The sequence below is a fragment of the Branchiostoma lanceolatum genome, chromosome 5 (assembly GCF_035083965.1).
Source record: "Branchiostoma lanceolatum isolate klBraLanc5 chromosome 5, klBraLanc5.hap2, whole genome shotgun sequence".
Taxonomy (NCBI): Eukaryota; Metazoa; Chordata; class Leptocardii; order Amphioxiformes; family Branchiostomatidae; genus Branchiostoma; species Branchiostoma lanceolatum.
The window spans coordinates 15,666,511-15,689,271 of NC_089726.1; the positions used below are offsets into that span (position 1 = coordinate 15,666,511).

The window sequence follows — 22,761 nt, forward strand, 5'->3', positions numbered from 1 at the left end:
TTTTCATGTGAAAAGTTACTTTGCCATTGTTACAATCGGAAAAAAAACAATAAAAATTGTACTCACTTCTGTAATTTCATATGCTCCTTTATTCTTAAGTCTTCAATTGTTTTTCTTTGAAAAGAAATTCAACATACATTGACATTTAACTACCCATTAACATCACTACTTAACTACACTTGTACTTCAAAATGAATGGTAACATCCAGAGATTTACATATAAACCCTTGTTACTTAGTCCCAGATTCGCTCAGCAGCAGATACGGGTTATCACATAAGAGACCTCCTGTCTAATTTAAAGAGGGAAACTTTCACACCAGTCACATTTGAAAACCCTTGCTGTAGTCACACTCTAAAAAATCTTAAAGTCGATAACACATTTCACTTGAAAGGTGGTTATGTATTAAGTACCATGTATTCACAAGTGAAGTTTTCTCATACATGTAATATTTCATATAGATTCCAGGACACTAGCCCTACTATTGAATGGGGACTGTGCCATCTTGAATTCCTGACAAATTTCGATTCTATAGTCCTTTCACAATGATTGGAAAGTTTGATCACACTGGCTCATCCTGTCTCCATATCTGCATAGAACTGGAAACGGCTCCACCCCTGAGGCATCACCAAAAAACTGTAGTGCCAGAGATGGGTAACTCACTTTGAATATCGTAGCACCACTGCCCTAATGTCCATAGCTGGAAATAATGGTTATAGCAGGTTCTGAAACAAACATTCTTTCTGGAACATAACTTTTTTTTGTTGTGCAATTGTCATTGCTTAGTTCATGGCAGCATGTACAATAATTATTGTAGAAATGGTAATAATTCAACATTTACATGTAGTTGTTAAACATGTGAAAACAACTTCAGTGGAGCCTATGGCATTGCCAAGTCCAGTAAAAGTTGCCATACATGTATTTGGAACTCCAGTTATGGACAAAAGGACAGATTCTTTCATTTCACTCTGGACATCTCTGATGACACTGAATACAATGATGAGTTTACGTGTTATCTCTATCATGATGACATCATACAGCACACATTTACATACAGATGAACACAGAAGAACGTCACATCACAAAATTTACATGGCCACTTTCACAGAAACCTTTAAGGAAATCGGAGACCATAATATATACATTTACAACAAATTGTCTGTTAAGGATGATAACTTTAACATTTGGTATTAGTGTTGGGTAGGGGGCAACTTAATTGAACACAATAAGCAAGAAATCTCTTTTTTATAATTTATTCCAATTTTTTGTTCAACTATTTATGTTCCTTTCACAAGATTTCGCACACCGAAAGATGTTGTCCGATCTCTTGCAAGTTAACACTTCCGCCTGCAACAACTACATAAATGTATACGTTTTCAGTAATAAATTTGACAATAGACACTGGAACTGCATTCAGGATTTTTCCTACCTAGACTTAGATGATAGAAAAGCTGTGGAATAATTTAACGAGCTGACGATACATCTTTTTTTTTTACAGTTCTATCAAATGTGCTCCCATACACCAATGGCTGCAGGCAAACTTAGATAACAGCAGCAGCAGCACAACAACAGACCTACAGTTACAACTGTTAGGACTAGTCAATTTTTAAAAATTCAAATCCATGGGGGGGGGGGAAATGACATCCTAATATGAGGCATGCAAAGTCAAAACGATTTAACTTAATTGTTTAAGTACAGAAAACGTTTGGGGGAGAAACTGCATAACGAATTACCTCACGTCAAACCCATAGCGACTCTAAAAACAGCATTTTTACAAGCATTGAATCTTCACCCGTGTAGTCCAGTAGTTGCCATAGCAGACAATGAATATACTGTACTTAAACTTTCATGCCTGTATTTTGTAGTTACAATGCCCATGTAGCTATGATAGCTGACATTGACTATGAATTCCTTGGTTGTATGCTGAAACCATTATCATTAAATTGAAATTGGCATGTACAAAGCTTTGGTGCAAACAATGCTACAACTTGATTCTGCAAGCACTGTCCATATCCCTTCCTTGAACTACTTGTATGTAAGAGTTATATGGTTTGTACCACAGTGTTCTATGGCTGTCTACTCCGTGACTAATACTGCCAAAGTTGGACATCCCTCTTTGCTATATCGTAGTGGTTGACCTCTCTTGTCCATGACCCAGCCATGGTTGGCATGGTTACCACACGTGGGTTTCCCTGATTTCGCTGATGATGTGACCAGCTTTCTGAAGGGCCTGGAGAGACAAAAAAAACATTTCCGTTCTAAAAACACTTTCCCTTTGGAACAAAAGATTATTCCTCCATTGCATAGAGAGATGTAATCTTTTCTGAACAAACTATACAATCGTATAATGTAAATGCATTTGAGTTCGCGTGGTTTTTATTTCGCGCTAAGGCAAAAATAGAGTGTTCGCGGTGGTTTTAAATTTGCGGCAGCGCTATAGCTACATACGGCTTCAGTATTGGACAAAAATGTTTGCGGTGTTTTTAAGTTTGCGGTGAAACGGTCGCCGCAAAAACCGCAAACATAAAACCACCGCAAACATTTCTGCATTTACAGTATCTGTGCTGTATCAACACTCTGAGACTCCCTCTCCTGTGCAATACAGCGTGGATGCAAGATGAGGCCTTAGTATATATAAAAGGTTCATCAAAATTGAAATGGTAAAACTATACTTCAGCTTAACAGGCCTGTGGTTCCTTACAACTTATCCCTCAGCCTAACTACAAGAATCACAGTGACCATGGTTTCTTAACAGCTATCTAACAAAGAGGCTTCAAACAAACTAAATCACATACTCTGTATCTGTATCTATAGTATATAGCGGCGCGGCAGCAGCTGGTTAAATTACACTGAACAGCATGTTACACCTAGTCTTTGCACATCTGACTGCCACCATTCTCTAGAGCTATTTAGTGAGGATGCTCCTACAGTACTTGATGACTATGGTTCTCGGAAAATACGAATTTTTGAACACATCAATCCTTGGTTGATAACTCTGGTACCTTCGGCGCAACACACCTGTCAGTTGTTCTAAGAAAGGCTTCTATCATGGTTTAGGAACCATCACTTACCTTCTGCATCTCTGCTGCCTCCTTCCGACGTGTGCCGATCTGGTCGGACTCCTGGAGCAGGTCCGAGAAGAAGTCCGTCTTGTAGAGTTGGCTGACCAGCTCGCTCTGTAGGTTGTCCTTCACAAAGTTCACCAGGAAGTGCATGATGGCCTTTGGGACACTGTGGGCGTCAAGGATCAGGGTAAATTTTCAAACTAGGTGCATCAGAATCAGGGTAGTATTAACATATCCAACACCAAGCTGGGATACAAATCTTCAGGTAATTACTGTCTTAAACATATCAGATACTATGATGATAGTTTGCAGCATTGGAGGACACAATGTTGTGATCCAACAATCTTCGAACTACACAAATTTATTTCATAGGCCATTCTTTCTTGCGAGCTTGAAGGCTTCACCATCAAGATTCATCTTATTTCAACTTCATGCTGATAATACTTCTTTAATTTTCTCACTTGAAGTCAGCAGAAGACACTTCAATGTAAGAAGTAGGACTATCATACATGTACATACCTGTCTTGGATGTTTTTCCTTACAATCAGGAAGTAGGACTTGATCAAACGTTCTGAAATGAGAAAAAAAAAAACCTTTCTTGACAAACTGAGCTATTGGCTGACTACTAGTATTTCAAAGGATTATATCAATTTATACAATTACAGTTTTATTTACGTTAATAGTAACATCTCTGTCTATCTTAAGTATCCTCCTTAAATGTAAAAATATGCTGATTCAGGCACATTTGTTGTCGTTGTTGACAATTTTTGTTTGATTTTATTAGGTCTGCTTGCCACGTACATAATTTCCCACAAGTATGACTTTTCATACTAAGAAGTGTCCATAATTTGTTCAATTTTTTGGGGAATCAATTCATGATCACTTACCTATGACCTCACAGTCTCTCTGTTCCCTGGGACTGAGCTTGCGTGAGATGGGAGTTGCCTGCAAAGGACAACGTAGCTGTGTTAATTCTGACTTACTCAGGAAAGATTGTTAGAACACTGTACAGCATTTGTAACTGAATTAAAGATGCATCATCCAGGAATCTGTACAGTACAATTCATCATCATCATCATCATGTCAGGCGGACTGACAGTACGATTAAGGGCAGACAACTCACCATATCTTCACATTCAAAGCTGTCTTGTCAAATTCAAGGAGTTAGTAAATTCACAGCCCTAAAACTAAGGGAGATTTCAATGTTATAAAACATTCATATCAGTTTTGCTGAATACTTTGTCAGGTGTAGGTTGTTGGAGCAACCGTTGATCTTTTTTTAAGCATCCATTTCATAGCAAGTGTGTACATAGGGGATTGCTCTACAAAAAGTAAAGGAAGTGTTCAAAATTATTGTTCTATTTTTTGTTGGGTCAGTGCCATCTAATGTAAATACTGGTTTTGAGACCCATTTTATATTTTCCAGAACAGCAAATGACCCTAGAGTTTGTTAAAATCCTTTAAAAAAACATTTTTGGGCGGTATAGGGGGTAGTGCCCATCCTCATTTCTTGGGCCACACAGGCCCTGGTGGTGGTGCACGTTCAACTACAATACTGTTTCTCATCAGTGATAAGCAGATACAGCAGTATATACCATTTTAAAAGTCATTGGTATGACCTGTCCTGAATTTAAACCCAAAACCTTCCGACTACAATTTCTAAGCTGACATTCTAACCCCTAGGCTACTGCACTGGGTTGAAATGCCCCCTAGAGGAGTTAGACAGTACTGCAGCCAGCTTCTCGTACCTGAGGAGGGAGAACCTGGTGGTTCGGGTAGCGAAACACAAATGCCAAAACATGCTGAAACTGGACAGAGGGACATTCAAATCTTCACAACAATGGCTGTTAGTAACCGAGCCTCCACACAATCTTACACTGAGCACATTGTCAACTGGCTGAGACAAGAAACCATGGGACAGCCATGTTTTCAGGTATCTGCATGGTTGGCTTAGAACAACAGAATATACTGCATGAGAAGGCATCCAGAGAGGCTAGTAAGTACCATATCATTGAAAAGGCCCAGGGCTCGAAGTTAACTATGTCCCTATGTCCCGGGGCCACCAAAATTTGACCTGGGACAACTCAATAATCAATTTGGGACATATTTGGGACAATCAGGGCTCCTGAGTTCCACTGTGCTCTTCCCTTGTGAAACTGTATACCGGTCCCACCCACTGTTTTTGGTGTGGTACTAGTCTTCTCAAAATCAATCATCATTTATCACTCAGCATAGTGAAAGGAAAGCCTGTCCCAGCTAGGCTGTGGCACATGTCTGCTCCCCTGACAGGGGGTCAGCAGAGGGATGGTCACACCTCATTTACTTGCCCTGCAAGATTAGAAATCAAACATTTTCGGATTTATTCTACCTCCCCAAGAGCCACCGCATCAATGAAGTCTTTAAACTCTGCAGAATTATGCTTTTTCTTTTATAACCTATTAGAATACATTATTTCAGGTTGTTAACAATATTTCTGGTTGTTAACTTTGTTGAAACTTGTGTTTACTACTGAGTGTATATACCTTTGTATGTATTATATTTTTCAAATTTCATGCAATTTTCTATTTTACAATACACAATTTTGTATATAACTAAAAAAAAATATTCTAACACAGATTGGCTTGGGCTCAGGTCCTGACTTGAGTATAGGTCCAAACCTGAACATGAACCTCTGGAACTGAATGCAGACCCGACACTAAGTTCATATCTTTGGCCCTGGTTGGGACACTTCAGGACACTTTCGGGACAGTTGAAATCCACTTTTGGGACAATGTTGGGACAGTAGGGGAAAAAGTTAATTTCGAGGCCTGAGGCCAGTTGAAAATATGTGCCCAGAATCTGTTGCCTCCAACCATACCATGAACTGTTCTGATGCAGGGTTCTTTTCCACAAACAAACAAAAAAAGAAAAACAAAATAATGATGCAGCTAGACACACACCCTTGGCATCACACAGACACAAGATCAAAATCGAGGACATACAATTAAACAAGACACAAATGTCCCATTCATATGATATCAACAGACAAACACATTCCAAAGATAGACACTGCAATACTTTTGTAGAAGCTGCAGTGATGTCGTATTCCGCATGCAATCTCCCAGAATATGTGCTGCAGGCAGTCTGCAGACTTACTGTTCTTGCTGCCACCTTGGCTGCTGCAGCAATGCCACTAGCTACCTTAGAAGGGGAGTCCTCCGGCTCAAGCTGCTGCAAGAGAGTGGGTTATTTTGTCCTCATATTGTACATACAAGGACATTGTTGAAGTACATCATATGCAGCACTCTCCTAGACGCACCTGTCTAACATATAGTCCAAAAAAATTCATTTATCATATCGCTAATGTTGATAAAGATCAGTAAACATTTGCATGCAAACAATGCATGTTGCATGCAGCTATCATGGCTTCAATTTGTATCAATTTATCATGACTTTGATTTGCTTCAATATTGTCCGAACTAGTATTGTGTCCAACACATATTTCTGTACGGAGAGCACTGCATTTCTGTATTTCAACCTCTTCAGTTCTCAGTCTCTTGTAACAGGACAACATTCCCATAATGCCTAGGGAGTACCTTATGAAAGCCTCCGTTGGGATTTTGGTGAGATTGATTACGTGTTGGAAGACAAGAGCATGCTTGTTATCAAATTTTCTGCTAAGATAGTCCAGATGGTCAAAAAGCACTGTTTTCATTTTTTCAAACATTTTTTGTACCATGATGCAAGTTATATTGCAAGTCTTCAACAATGCACAGATGTACCTTTTTGAAATGTACATATTAGAACTGTGTGAACGTCTTCAGAAAAAGTAAATTTTTTTCAAGCTGTAACATTTTTTTCGAACTTGCATAAAAATGCGAAATTTTGCTTACCGGATTCACCCACAAATTTTCCAGCATGCTCTTGCCAACAGCAACCTCCTGTGGGGAAGCCAAATGTGAGACTACTGTTACTCTAGCCCCCTAGATGTTTAAGAGTATATTGTGTTAAAGGCTTACAGTATCGAGCAGGTTAACGCCATGCGGGCCAACGCTGACGGACGTCTTGGGTGAGTGGATTGGTGAGTTCTGTTGGGGAGGCGTGCCGGCGGGCGTGTTCTCCGACGACTGGTTTGAGCCGCGTAGCCAGTTATTCAGCTTCCATGCACTCGCCCCGAGGATTTTGTCCTCGGTGTTTGCGCTGTGCGGATCAGGCTGCGTTGCTGGGCCAGGCGGGGGCTGCATGTGGTAGGAGATTGAGTGTGATGTTAGGGTTAAAGTTTGTACGTGGTTAGATGTACATACTAAGTAGCATAGTCAATTCTTGTACTGTACATTATAAACACTAATTCTTGTCATAAAAAGCAAAGTTTGCAATGTATGGTAGCGTAGACAATCTACGGGACTAAAAAAAATACCTCATCCCTGAGGTCTTGCCAAAAAACTATTCTTTGGTTTTACATAATTCTACTAGAAAACGAAGCCAACAATTTACACCAATGAGATACATGTATGTAACACAATGGATGTAAAGCTATGAATGTTATAATTCATATCTGGGCTAATGATTTTATGTACAATGGGCTCTGAATAATCCTACAATAGCACAAATTACAAATAACATTTTACAAATTTTAAATTTTGATATCTTTTACAAACCTGGGAATGCTTTGCTTCGACTAGCCTGGGTTTAACAATTACATTTAGACTTTTATTTCTTCAAATGTATATTTAATGTCTAACTACATACAGGAGAGAACCACAACTAATCTAGTACAGACAGGGGTTTTTGAAAAGCAGATGCGAGAGACTGAAACATGGAAAGCAGAGACAGTGGGAGTGGGAAGTGGTGTGGAATATGAGATGGATTCACCCTGGAGCCTGTGGATGTCCTGGATTGTGATCTCATGTGGGATGTACCATATATACTGTCTGGAGACTGCAGATAAATAAACAACCAATAGAAGTGTTTCTACCAACTGTTTAAGTACTAGTGACAGCAACCTATATTTGTCTTTAATGGAAGGAAAAAAAACATTTTTCCAAGACCCTAAGAACTCATGCAAATTTTTTTTTCTTCTCCTAAGTGGCTTTCAGGAACAGGAATTTATCGAAGACCTTTTACTAAATGGAATTATGCAGCCTTGCTGAAAACCTTAGGATGAGAATATAATTCCTTAACCCTTTTAAATCGCACTATTTTTCTCTCAGAAAAATATAAAAAAACTTATGAAAGATTCTTACAGAGAAAAATATTCCATTATATAACAAATAGGACTGTGACATTATCTGACAAGATCATTACAACTTGAAATAAGATTGTTAAACTCAAAGACACCAGAGAATTGATAACCTTAGATTTTTTCTAAACAGGAAAACTGGCAAATATGTACTTCTTAAAGGTCTTCTACATGTGAATATGTCTGTATAAACTCTTCACAAAGTCCTTGGCTTAAATGTAACAAGAAAGCATTGAGGGGGAAATATGGCCATGGCTTGAGGACTTAGAGTTAGAGGAATGGTATGGTTGGACAAATCAGAACATGGATGGAGCTTCAACAGCAAAACCAACTTGACTACTGTCCAGAAGCACCTTGAGGTGGAGGGAGAGATGTTCCCGGTCCTCAAGGCATCAAACAGGAGGAGAAAACAAACCATGAGAGTCAAACCCAGAGATAGAAGAAGAATTCCTCAGACATTCTATATGGTAATAACTTTATTACTGAGAAGATAAAATGATCAGATAGAAGTCTTTATCATGGGTTTCATCAAATGGGAAAATCGGTTTAAAAAACTTCTTAGTTTCTGAAAATGAAAGTAGGGCAATAAAACCTATAAGAGAGAATTTGTAAAAATTGTAACTTAACTTTGATGAAAGAAATTATTGAATAGCAGCTTTAGCATTCTGAAGATACAGTGTTAACATTACAAAAAACAGTTAACCTTTATCTCATGGTTACTTTTATGGAGAGAAATATAATAGATTTTACTGGATTAAACAAAATTCCTCCCCCGAGGCATCGCCAAAAAACGCTAGCAAAACTCTGCATTTCTTCATATTCTCTTTTCTGTCTTCTTTTCTCTCACTCGGAAAATGGAGGAATGAAAAGGACTGCGCAGAGATGACACACGGCTAGGAAATCTACACGACTGACCGTAGGTGCGGGGGACACGGGCGCGCTCCAGTTCTCCTGGTTCAGACCGACTTTGGTCAGAATCTTCGACTGAGTCTGATTGGCCCAGACAAGCAGCGTGAACGAAAAGTTAATCCGGTTTGAAAACTTAGCCTTCTAAGCTACAAGAGGGTTAGCACTTTGAAGTTAGTACATTTTGTAAAAGAACAGAATAGCAAAAGGATACAAAACTTAGGGAAGATTAGTAGGAAAGGAGAAAAGCTACTTTAGTTACAGTTTTTAGGAACTTAATATATATTGTACATTTGTGGGCTTCTTAACATGCATATAACCATGCTGGCCTGGTAGTCTGCTTTCCGTTCATCATGGAAATATAATCATCATTTTATGAAATAATACAGCATGATTTATCTATATTCTGTCTTCCTGTTACTCCATGATATGATGATGTTGAAATACTACAAATTCTCTGTCCTTTAACAAAATGTTTGTGCCCCTCCTTGAAAACGATTATCAAAAAACATAACTGCCATGTTGGGGGGTGGAGGGGAGCACAGAACGTAAAAGATGAAAATTTCATGAGGCAAGAATACAGCAAGACAACAAGACACCCTATGCCATAACACACAGACAAGCAGCACAATGTACAAGACCAGTCATGCACACATATATGTACACAGTTTCTTTGTCAGTCATATTAACATGTCTGATGCATTCCCGTGGTCCTACCTTTGCAGCAGGTTTGTCGCCTGACGCTGTGACGGAGTGGAAACCGTGGTCGCCTGGACCAACAGATCGGTTCCGCTGCTGCCTTCGGAGTTCCTGTTGACGATATTACAACATCAATCCCATCCAACAGTACACCACTACTGTAAATCTTGAAACTTTTGCTGTGGCTTTATTTTCCACGGTGAATTCTCCACCGCAAAATCATGACATCGCAAAAATTACCTCTGTACTAGAGAATTGTTTCAACCGCAAGTTTAAAACACAACGAAAACCTTGCTTTCTCTTTTTGAAAATACTGAAATAATACCACAGCAAAAATAAATGAACTTACAGTAATTTCTTCCTTCGACCATTTCACTACACTGATGGTATAGACCAGGTAAAAAATCACATGCTTCACAGCATTACATATGCAAGAAATATTTATCACACAAAAATAAGTTCTTGTAAGATCCATTTCTAATGCAACTGCAGAAAACATTAGTGTGACTGAACACCAACAGGAGACCACAGAACACCAAGCAGAGACCATACCTCTTTGGAGTTAACCAGCGCTGAGACCATGCTGGCGTCTGCAAAGTCGGGATGTTTGGTGTTGACGTATGCAAGCTCTATTTGTACTATGTTCTCAACCTGGGGTGTGGAGAGGGCAAGGAGACAAAAGAGAAACTCGTCAACGCGTTAAACATGCGTCGTACCTCCTGGCTGCTGACGAGCGCCGAGATGAGGCTGGCGTCTGCGAAGTCGGGGTGTTTGGTGTTGATGTAGGACAGCTCGATACCTACTAGGTTCTCAACCTGTGAACAGAACGGTATACCATGTGCCTATACATGTATGCAGGAAAGTTGTGGCAGTCCAACACATGTAGACATAGTGAAGTTACTGTTACAGAGCATAGAACAGTCAGTCCACTCTAAACAAATGGGAGGAATGGTTTCTGTTATTTTCTCATTCAGTATGCCCAAATTCAATACACACAAAACAGTTAGCTTTGTGGCTAGCAAGATCTGAATGTGTCAAACAGTTTGGTTTTTTATATGTGAACGAATTAGAAGTTAAGATTGATGTGTGATTATTACAGGTGTAACAAAATCCACATGGCTCTGTGAGAAGGTAAAGTTAGAGACAAATTGATGTGTAAGACGTCACCCAACTGCTAATGCAACCAAAAAACCACTTACTCAAATGCACATTTTCACAACACAATTCTTTAATTGTCTCAAATCTATACTTAGCTCTGCCTCATTTAGGAAATTGTAAATATCTATACAATCCAGTCTACGACAACCACATCGTTCCGCACTATTAGCACATGCAGTAAACAGTTACCGTCTAATTTCTTGAGGTAAAAAGAAATTATTAGGAAATTGTTATTCTGTTACTTGTACTGTCCTTATAGTACATTTAGTACTTGACTGTGTATTTTTACAAGTTTTTGATTGTTTATTTGTTACAAGTTAGAAGGTGCCAGTACTGACCATGGAGTTTGTGACTGGTAGCCTTTTTCTGAGCAGGTTTGTGACGACCTCCACTGTTCTATCATGGAGCCGGGGGAATCTCAGCAACTCCTGAACAACAAAAGTGGTAAACACACATTTAGATACCACACAACACAAATCATCATCATACATCTGAATGGACATTAACTTAGCTTGGATTTACATTGTATTAATACACCTTTCAACAGATCTTCAAGTTAGACATCATCGGGAAAATAAGATATTGCCTGCTTCTTGTTTCCCATAAAAGATGTTCTATGATTGCCTTTTCCTCTGATGAAATTGTATACATGAATACTGTTCAAATCTGGTTTTTATGTAGGATGGTATCTACAACTTTTGGATTGATCATTTCAAAGACTGGAACATGTCTTGAATAATGTCTTTATCAAAAAAAAAAAGAATTAATAAGGTGTTACCAAAAACTGATTCCCTAGGAATGCATTTATTGGTGAAATTTTTAGAATATTTGGAAACGCAATCACTACCAGTACAATATACTAATGGCCTTGCCCCTGAGATGTTGCCAAAAAAAGATGTTTATGACTGACCTGTGTTCCACAGTGGTTGATAATTCTCTGCATCTCCTCGTGTACCAGTTCCACACAGCGCAGACTCGGCTCCTCCAGACGGCGGATCTGCTTCTTCACCAGCAGCTCAAACGACACCTCCGGCACGAACAGCGCCGGCCGTGGCCCCTACAAAATGGCGGAAAATAATTTACCCCTTGTCAGGACCAATCCAAAACTTCCTTTCCTGGGGGTGAAAGGCAGGTGACAGCATGTTTGGGGTATCAAAGAACATAACAGGTTGGAAAAATTCCTGCCTAAATTCAGAATCCATATTTCTGAAAATATCATATATACAGTTCTGAATATATAATGCTGCCGTGCTAACGTGCAAAATGTCAAAAAGCTCAGAATATTTTTTCTCTACCATGTACAAAATGTTATTTTGATAAACCTTACTCTAACTGTGTGAAATGTGTCATAGAAATCAATTTTAGTTGTGTTGTTACAAAATGCATAAGGACAGCAACTTTCTTATCAATGTGGTAGAAATCTCTGTAAGTTACTGTACATGGATTTCACAGGGATTCGAATTTCATGGCAGGGAGAAAATAGAGTGTTTGTGGTGGGTTTTAGTTTGCACTTGATTCAAGAGGATAGGCAGGCAGAAGACAGAACACGCATATTCACTGTGTATTCGAGTTCGCAGTGAAAAGATCCCTTGAAAACCGCGAACATTAAACCACTCCAAAAATGTCAACATTTACTTTTCTGGAAATGTAGTAGCACTTACCGTAGCGTTCCTAATGGCTGTGAGGATGTCCAGTTGTGATAGCCCTCCCAGTGGCTCGATGGAGTCCAGCGTGCGGCCGAACGTCTCGTGGAAGATGTAACATATTCTCGCACCACCACAGCTAGAGAGAGGGTCAAGAGACAGGTGTGTTTCAGGCTTTCTATTTGCACAGAAACACACATCAACAGCATAGAAACCTGTAGTATCCCAAAATAACTGACAAAAAACAACAATTTTACATACGGGTCTAACAAATATAAAATGCCAGGTATTTATTGAACCAAATTTTTTTTCAAAAAGATCTTATCAAAAATTAAATCAATCACTTTTTTTGTATTCGTCTATCGATTTTAAGACACACCAAAGAAAATCTGTATCTCTTCTTTAAGTATAACTCACAGTTCTGTCGTCTCTATGTTTCTGGCTGTTCCCTCAATGGTGTTACAGTATTGGGCAGCAAACTTAGTGATGATCTGTAGCAGTGTTGTTCCCTGTAAACATAAGAACCAGTACAGCAATACTTTAATCACTGCATACAATGTATAAATGCCTTACCAGGTCCATATCTGAGTGAAATTTAAGGGTAAATGTTGGACACATAAATGTTGATTGTTCCAATCCCTCTTAAGCATGTAGAAATAAATGGGCATGCACGCAACTTGTATAACTGCACTACATGACTGTATTCACTCCATTTTGCACACACAGAGTGACTCAGAGTGCCCCTAGGTTCTCCAGTTTGCATGTGCGCTACTATGATGGACTGATCCAGGCAAACACCATAAGCCCCGTCCCGAACACCTCCGTCAAAAACAGCGCTTGACAGACAAAAATGTCCGCCTCCACTTGGCTGTCTTCTGTTGAGCTTTTTTGGCTCTGAAACCAGAGGTGTTCGAAATGGAACAGAGGGTTCTATATGTTCTATTAGTGGGAGAACTAAAAAACACAGAGATGACCCAGACCTTGTCGTCCACAGGTTCCCCGAAGGAGTTGAGGAGCTGCTGGAACTGTGAGGCCATGACATTGATCCTGGTCTTCAGGTCAGGCAGACAGTCACGGATGTGGTGCATCAGTAACTATGGCGACAAGACAATGCAACATCTGTTAAAGATATCATGTTTTTGAAAGCCACAATGTCCCCCAACCAGTTTTAAATAAACATCAATATTTTAAGTAAAAGTTATTTCTTTGTAGCGAAGAACAAGTGGCTAAATTTTGGGAAAGATATGGGTCCTGGATTTTTAAAACAATCATCATCATAATTATCAATCCTTGTATCAGCTTGGCTTCAAATTGCAGGTACATGTAACAGGAATCTAAATCCCGTGGGAGATCTATCCAAATAACTTTTGTACTCCGTAGGAAATCGTCCTAAAATAGCGTAAAATCAGACATTTTATTTTTAAGAAAAGCATTTGTATAGTAAAGATCAATGTTACTTGTATCATTTCAGGGTAAAACATTTTCCTTTGGACCTTGGTTCCCCCAAATGGACAGTCCCAGACTTACTCTGTTGAGAGTCCTGGCCAGATGTAAGGTACCATTTCTACTAGCTAGTGACGGGTATTTCCTCTGCAGGAAGGCTGCCTCGTCCTTCATGGCCTCCTCGATGGGTTTTCTCTTGTTGATGTCCATCTGGCTGCGGTTGACCACACCGATGATGCCCAGCTTGACTGGTATGACCCGTCCCATCAGGACGTCGTGGGCATCCGTGCCAGCGTCCATCAGGTCCAGTTTGGTGATGACCGCTAGCGTACGACGTCCTAGGAAAAAAGATTAAGGCTTTTGTAAGTTGAATGAAGCAATCTTGTACATCTGTCTGTATCAGTGTACTGTGTTTTCTATTGGTTAGTTACTATAATGCTTTGATGTAACTGATGGAAAATGGATACAAGGCAATCAGAGATGGCAGACTTCACCCCCCAATCAGGTTACCATACATCCTATGACATAATCACCCGTACTGCTTTGCTTATGTTATCTAACATATCTACAAATTCATTACCAAGAGTTTCTTAACGATAAAACACCAGTCATATAGGCTCAGATTTTTTAAAACCTAGCAGTGTATACTGTAATTCTTGTTTCTTTCAAAGTGTAACTTTATGGTCACTGTTTCCACGGTCACCTCTGTACCGTGAACTTATCATCACCGCGAAAAAAACTGTTGTTATCATTTATGATTTTTTCACACATCCGTTCTGTAAATCAATTGCCGCCACCGTGAAGTTAAAGTTCAGTGAAAATGTCCATTTTCCTGACATCATGAAATTTTGCCTAAGTGAAGATAAAGTGATTTGCAGTAACCAATCTTTATGAAACAAATAAATAAACAGGACTGACCGTCAGGATCCACCTCCTTGGCGAACTTGAGCGCCTCGGACGTGGCCATGTCGGTGTTGGCGGAGGTGACGGCCAGGATGATGGAGTTGGGGTTGGCAATGTAGCGCAGACACATCTCTCTGATCTGTACCTCGATGTCAGGGGGCTGGTCCCCTACAGGAACCTGGGAAATAAAAACACTTGTTAAAAAATGCTGTTGTTTTCGTTTCAAGGCATCGTCATTTGAGGTGAAACATGATGCTTTTACAAGTAGCTAGTGGTAGTGCAATGCGGCTTCGCTACAGCTCGCTTTTATGGCCAAGCACACCGGGTCACCCCTACTCTTCTCGATAAGTGTATTTTACGTGTAGAGGTTTGACGCTTGAAGTACTCTAGAAGCATTCTCTGTCATCTAGTGTCACATTTCAATACAACAAGAAGTATTGGGAGTGATCTGATGCACTTAAAGATGCATTCTGCAATATTACCTGCAATTCTTGTTGGCAAATTTCCTGACACAACTTGCCTACAAGCCTAATTCTAATTAGTTTTTCTTTAAATCTGATTACCTTTGTGATGCCAGGTAGGTCAACTAAGGTGAGGTTGAGTACTTTGGGTGAGTAGATCTTCAGGTGGATGGCATCATCAATGATACCCTGGGGAAAAGAAAGAACAGTGCGCCGATCATCATTTGCATAATTTCCATTTATACTAGTACATAGGTTGTTGTATACTGTAAATGCAGAAATATTCGCGGTGGTTTTATGTTCACGTTTTTTGCTTTGCCGATTCGACGCGACCTTAAAACCACCGCGAACATCATTGTCCAATACTGTAGCAGTATGTTGCTATAGTGCTGCTGCAAACTTAAAACCACCGCAAACACTCCATTTTTGCCATAGCGCGAAATACAAACCACCCGAACTTAAAATGCATTTACAGTAACATAGATGTTCTCTTTAAAAGTTGGTTCAAATTTGTAACAATAATGAGGGTCCGATTCAAACACAATAAAGTCCTACCTTATTGGTTCCAGTGACTCTGTCTGTCTCGTTCTCAATCTCTTGTCTAATCTCATCGAAGTCTGTGTAGACCTGTAATGATATAATGAGTACCATTTGTAATGTTCACACATACCATTACATGTAGATACATGTAGCCAATGCATTATCATTTTCCCATACAGTAAAAATTCTATCTGCAAAAATAGAACAATGTGTAGTACAAGCCAAAACTTTAGCATCATGTTAACCATCTAAAGTATACATTTCGTGCAGCAAAAAACTGCTTGTTAAGCTTTTAAAAATAATATACCAGACATGCAGAAAATTTATCAAATTTATGCATACCGATTCACAAGTTTCACTGCTACAGATCATCACCGATTCATAAGTGAAGATACACAATACTTAGATTTACATTGGGTTTCTCACCTTGTTTTTTGTATGTAGAAACTTTCCCCATTCTTCCACATGTGCATGTTCTATGTAAAACAGTACAAAGAAGAATACATATCTGCATTACATAACTATTACACTGATAACTGTCATAGCACAATATAGCCACACTACAGGTATCACCATTTTCTTCATCATTTATGTCACAATCATTTTTTTCGAGTTACATTGATGATTATTTAAATGATTAGAAACAGATCCACACAGAAAATCAACAAAGAACAGTATGAAAAGTAAAATCAAACTTAGTTTTAGTTATATAATTATGAAAAAAACAAAATATCTTAAAGTTTAACACAAAAGTGAAAAAAACAGAGAACAAGTTACATCTTCATTTCTGATTGGCAAAACAAAATTTCATAAAACTGGTTTAAAAAAACAACAACAAAGAAGCCATGGATTAATTCTTTCAACAATTTAAGTCCATTTTCCATTACATAAACAGAAGTAACTGAAGCGATAGACAGAAAGAAAGGAATGGGTAGAAACACGTAGACAATGAGTGGAAGGACAAGAACAGTGCACAGGGAGAAAGTGAACTACTAAGAAACACCTTTTATTTCCTGTTTATGCCCTCCATCTGGGTGGGTTCAATGTAAGAGAGGGAAACATTAATGGTTACAGGGGGAACATAGGCTGTTTCTGTCATGTAACATGTGCATGAAATTTGGTCCTTAATCCAGAGACCACTAGCCTGGTATCCATCCTATTCTAGCTCCAGCTCTCCTCTCCTCTGATCGCTTTCCCCCAGGCCACATTAGTCTGGCACAGGAATGTACGTAATATTTCCCTGAAGCAGTGTAACAGGGATTGATCTTCAAAATGCTTCCTAGAAACCAGTCACAATGCCATTACAGAGGACTTTGTGACTCAACGCCAATTAGAGCTCTTGCAAACAGCTGCGAATTCGAATGCCAAGGATGCCACACTATACGGCCCGGAAGCGATCAGACGAGCGACCCGGAGCTAGAAAAGAACGGATACCAGGCTACCAAATTCCAGACACATAAAAGCAACTACATATGTACATAGCAAACCAGGGAAAGGTCACTTTGTGTAAAAAGGAAGAAGAGAAAGGCATCAACAACATGAAGAATTATCTAATCTAGTAAAGGAAGATACAAGAAAACACAAGGATATGTTCTTTAAATGTTTTAATCAGTTAATCCCATATCTTTAAGAGTCGAAAGAAGTGTCAACAATTATAAGAAACTAAAGAGGTATGAAAGAACAGTTTTTGAACAGTCTTCTGGCTTGACACTTGTGTTCAGTTGAACAGAGCTGGTACAAGGTACATGTAAACATGGTTTGCATCTGTATAGAAGGGACCGTTTTAAAATTTTGGAATTCTACATTGCATTCCTTACCTTCATCTTCTGAAGGTCTCTTCTTTTCTTCTGAGTTGACGTGAACAAGCTGTAGCACGAGGGGTCGTCTGGTCACTATCCCGGTACCTGCCATCAAGATAACAAGCACAACAGTTATAGTGATGCTCCTTTCTATCATTCTACACAACTGCATATGATATATCAAGTTCACGGTGACATTCGATACCTACACCTAAAAAAAAAACACAATCTAGTAATAGCAAATTAGAAAAACAAAAAATTTAAAACAGCACCAATAGAGTTAGCAGACGTGTACTACATGTAGTAGCTATGGTTTTGTTCAATATAATACATTTGCCCTCCCTTAACAGCCTTACAAAGAGTTACTATAAATATAGTATAATTTCTCATGCACTACCTATACACATATAAATGGACATCATATGACCTACCTCTGGGCAGGAAGTCTCTCCCCACCAGGCTTTCCAACACTGAACTCTTCCCACTGCTCTGTACAACACAACATAAAAACAAACACATCATGTTAGTTCACTACATGAACACATCAAGACTATTGGCACACCATTCTCACTTGCCATTGGTTGTGCCCAAGATCTAATTATCACAGATCAATGCTCGTTAGTGGGGAGAATCTGTACCCTATGGATGTACAATGCGATTATCACTATGCTTCGTAGTCTGTATGTGTAGTAAAGGTACTTCATAACCATTGGGAAAGAAATGGTGCAGATATTGTTAAATGAGGGCTAGATAATATAAGTGTCATGACTACTGACAGAACATACATATAACAAGTTTATGCATAAATTATGCAAATGAGGTCCGCATTAGCATAATTTATATACAGGTGTGTTCACCTCTCCTAAAGGTACCTACATCTCAAATATGGCATCCATAGCCTTTACGGTAAGGGATATGCATAAATTATGCAAACAAGGCCCTCATTAGCATAATTTATGGCCAGGTTGTGTGACCCTTCGTAATGGTACCTACATCTCAAATATGACATCCGCAGCTTTCACGGTAAGGGAAATACAAGTTTATGGATTAATTATGCAAATGAGGTCCTCATTAGCATAATTTATGTCCAGGTGTGTTCACATTTCCTAAAATTACCTACATCTCAAATATGACATCTGTAGCTTTTACGGTAAAGGAAATACAACTTTATGCATAAATTATGCAAATAAGGTCATCATTAGCATAATTTATGTCCAGGTGTGTTCACCTTTCCCAAAGGTACCTACATCTCAAATATGACATCTGTAGCTTTTACGGTAAGGGAAATACAAGTTTATGGATGAATTATGCAAATGAGGTCCTCATTAGCATAATTTATGTCCAGGTGTGTTCACCTTTCCTAAAATTACCTACATCTTAAATATGACATCTGTAGCTTTTACGGTAAAGGAAATACAACTTTATGCATAAATTATGCAAATAAGGTCCTCATTAGCATAATTTATGTCCAGGTGTGTTCACCTTTCCCAGAGGTACCTACATCTCAAATATGACATCTGTAGCTTTAACGGTAAGGGAAATACAAGTTTCAGCATAAATTATGCAAATGAGGTCCTCATTAGCATAATTTATTGTCAGGTGTATTCACCTTTCTTATAGGTACCTACATCTCAAATATAACATCCGTACATTGTAACATAAGGTACAATATAACTTTCTGCAATACCATTAGTAGAGCTACCACCGCACATCTACTTGGTTTTTGGCAGAAGAAGAAGAAAGAAGAAGAAGAAGAAAGAAGAAGAAGAATAGGCAAGCAAAAACAATATATCCCCCTTCCCACTGGAAGGGGAATATAAATACGCATACGTCTTTAAAGGTAAAATATACATTGTCTGTAAATCACAACTACTGGGAAAAATATGCTTCAGTTGTGAATTTTTGGATAAATTGGTGTTATATCTTTCGATAATATAATAGTCCTTGTGTGCTTACTTTATCATTATGGACCCAGAATATTCATATTTAGTACATTTACTTTCTGTTTGTATATTGTCTGAAATCTAGCATGACTCTGATTGTGAAAACCTGGCTGTTATGTTGTTACACTGTCTGGTAAGCATGGCTTTCTCACCTCTGATCTTACACACAATTACCTTGAAAGGGTTTGCCAAGATTGGGCCTATCTAAAAGTCACATTTATCTCAAAACCTGACACTAGCAGGGCTCACTTATGTCTGTTATGAGTAGATATGTACATGTACATACATCACAAGCTATTTTAATACAGTTTCCTTTGATGACATCTACTTGACACCAAGTCCAAGCTAAAGCTTTGTATGTAATTGGGTCAAGACACACCCAATTTATATCTGCTGTGTATTGTACTATTTGTAAGTAATAGAAAAATCTTTTCTATTTGTAAATGTGATTACAAAACAGCATGAGTGAAGGTCTTCGATTAGTAAAATAACTTCCTGAAATGTATTGAACACAAAAGTAAAACGTACATAAGGATTTCCATATTTCTGCTCACATGATCAATACATGGTTCAACATTGTGATAGCAATGTGACCCTACAACGGGCCGAGGCATGTCATCAGGACTGGAAAAATCAATACCAGGGTCAGCCACTAGATCCCTAGTTTACTGACCTAGAACTAGTAGAACTAGAAGGCTAAATAAATGATGTTGGACAACTAATACAATGTGTGTAAAGGTGAGTAAAACGAGGCTTAGAATAAGATGATAAAAGAACACATTACCCCATTGTGAATTGCACAAACATTAGCTAGTTGAAAAATCAACATGCTTCATCTCAGTTGAGGATGACACATTACAAGAAGTAGATGGACTATAGAACTAGTATATCATTGTAAGACTAGTACAGACGTCAGGTCTTCATCATTCCTAATCTAATCCTCTTTTCAGAATGTATACAATCATGTAACTTATGCCCATCACAATTATCAGTTTGTTCGATTGGTATTGCATTTTGGAAAACAAAACAAAGCCAGGAAAATATCATTTAACCAATCTACTGTCAAAGACTGAAACAGGAATACATGGTCTAAACTAACTAGTGAGAGACATTGTCACAGACACAGCTGTATGTTAGATTAGAAGTACCGTATTAGGTACAGGGGAATAGACAGATTATCTGATACCGGTTTCACAAGTTGCCAAACACCATAGTCTGCTAGCCTAAAGGTCACATACATAGTATGAGTGTCATTGAATTGGAACTGAAAGAGTGCCAGAAAAAGGACACTGACAAATCAATAGTTATAGTACAAGGTGTAAAAAGTCAATTGTATGATCATCTGCAATTAGACGTGGTCCCTAACTACAGCACTAGTAAATTCATTCATTTTCGTTTGAATCTATTTGATTTCCCGGTTGGAGGGGAAAGAAGGTTTTCACTGCGTTAATTTGAGGTTGGACAATTCTGCGGTAGCACAGTATAAAAGGTGTATTTGTGGTGCTGTAACTTAAGTAACCACTGAGAAAAACCTTGTAAATGAAACCACCACGGAAGTTTCATGATCTACAGTATGAAACCTTCTGTGCCCACAATTCATCATCTTTGACCTTTTGCCAGTTTTGGTTGGCAGACATTTTCTGACCTTTCATGCTCACATTACCACATCTGTGCCATGTGGACCAATGTCCGCTCTTGACTTCATCATTATATGATACCTTCTGGTAAAATAAAAGTCATGGATTGAACGAGATTCTAATCTCCAAGCAGATGTTGGAGTGGAAAATCGTAACGTTTTCTATCATCTATGTGCCCATTTTTCCGTCAAGCACCCCTATCATGAAAATAGCCAGACAGTAGTATGATTTTTCATCTTAACATGTGCTGGGCCATTACTCACCTGGTTGTTTACATGCTTTTACAACCGTATCTATTTACAGCATCATCATCATTACTTGGCACTGATGCAAGCATGGTGTTACAACTCTACGACTAAACTTTTACACAAAATTTACATGTGGTCTAAACAATTCTAAGCTCAAAATGCTTCATGTGATATCTTATTCTTAATATGAATCTGGTGCCATCCCATTCCTATTCCTAATGCAAAATCCAATGATTTGTATGTGACGTTTTAATGAGTAATTTACATGGAGGTGACAAATATAATTTGCATATTTATAGCTGTCTGTACCGTTAATTGCCTCAAACGATACGTGTCCATTCTTGCTCTTTTTTTTAAACATCTTTCATCCCAATTTTACGAACCAGTGTAGTATATTAAATCTGAATAATTAACGACGCAAAATAATCTGTTATTCTAAATTTAATGACAAAAAATTGACTTCTAGCATATTATACTTTCCCTTTCTTTGTGGAAAAAACAGATAAGTCATAAATGATAGTGTTCTTAACTACTTTACCTTAATGATTTGTTACATAAAGATATTTGTATTTCGAAGGTCACATATATAGTTTTGAATGATAGAAGAAGAGCAAGAGGAGGGAGGGCCTTGAGTTTTACCGGCCCGCCCCGGTCAGGTCAACGGTTTTTACCTGCGTGCCGATCACCACAATCTGCGGTAGCTGGATGGAATCTGTCCCCACGGTGTTGAACACATCCTGCAGCTTGTTTATCACGGGGATGAGAGCCTCCATCGCCACGCTAAGGACGGCAAATCGGCTGACAAAACCGTAAAACCGCTTCTGCAACAGGAAGGCAGTTCCCGTTTTCTCTGCAAAATGGCGAAATTTTGAAGGAGCTTAGTACGCAGGCGCCCTGACCTTGACATGAAAAGGACTTCCGGTGATTTACACACTGCTTCCGGGTTAGGAGCCAGGTGTTTTCATGGCGGGAGAGCTTCAAAACAGCTAGATTTTAACGTATTTCTCGATAATTGTACAAATTGGGGTTGATTGTAATGTCAATATGTAGTTCTACTGTTTTGGAAGCAGTGAAAAGATGCTGCATATCTTTTAACTGTA

At 38.7% G+C, this 22,761-nt stretch overlaps 1 protein-coding gene across 13 annotated transcripts; it reads right to left on the minus strand.

The window, feature by feature from the left end:
• Nucleotides 1–72: 72 nt before the first annotated feature.
• Nucleotides 73–22,542, minus strand: LOC136435426 (dynamin-1-like protein). Of its 13 annotated transcripts, none has more exons than XM_066428912.1 (23): nucleotides 22,333–22,542; nucleotides 18,265–18,322; nucleotides 17,852–17,938; nucleotides 17,038–17,064; nucleotides 16,461–16,510; nucleotides 16,050–16,121; nucleotides 15,597–15,683; nucleotides 15,049–15,211; nucleotides 14,215–14,468; nucleotides 13,668–13,781; nucleotides 13,105–13,196; nucleotides 12,706–12,826; nucleotides 11,955–12,101; nucleotides 11,383–11,472; nucleotides 10,439–10,537; nucleotides 9,905–9,997; nucleotides 9,197–9,271; nucleotides 7,915–7,980; nucleotides 7,062–7,280; nucleotides 3,951–4,008; nucleotides 3,583–3,634; nucleotides 3,070–3,229; nucleotides 73–2,228 (listed from the first exon to the last, which is right to left on the minus strand). In XM_066428912.1, exons 1-23 carry the CDS (start codon nucleotides 22,432–22,434, stop codon nucleotides 2,172–2,174), a joined length of 2,343 nt encoding a protein of 780 aa, XP_066285009.1. In that variant the 5' UTR covers nucleotides 22,435–22,542; the 3' UTR covers nucleotides 73–2,171. The 13 variants fall into 13 exon arrangements, with proteins under 13 accessions (XP_066285009.1, XP_066285014.1, XP_066285011.1 ...); XM_066428917.1 differs by lacking the exon at nucleotides 7,915–7,980 and adding an exon at nucleotides 8,635–8,664; XM_066428914.1 differs by lacking the exon at nucleotides 10,439–10,537 and adding an exon at nucleotides 10,603–10,701.
• Between the last annotated feature and the right edge of the window lie 219 nt (nucleotides 22,543–22,761).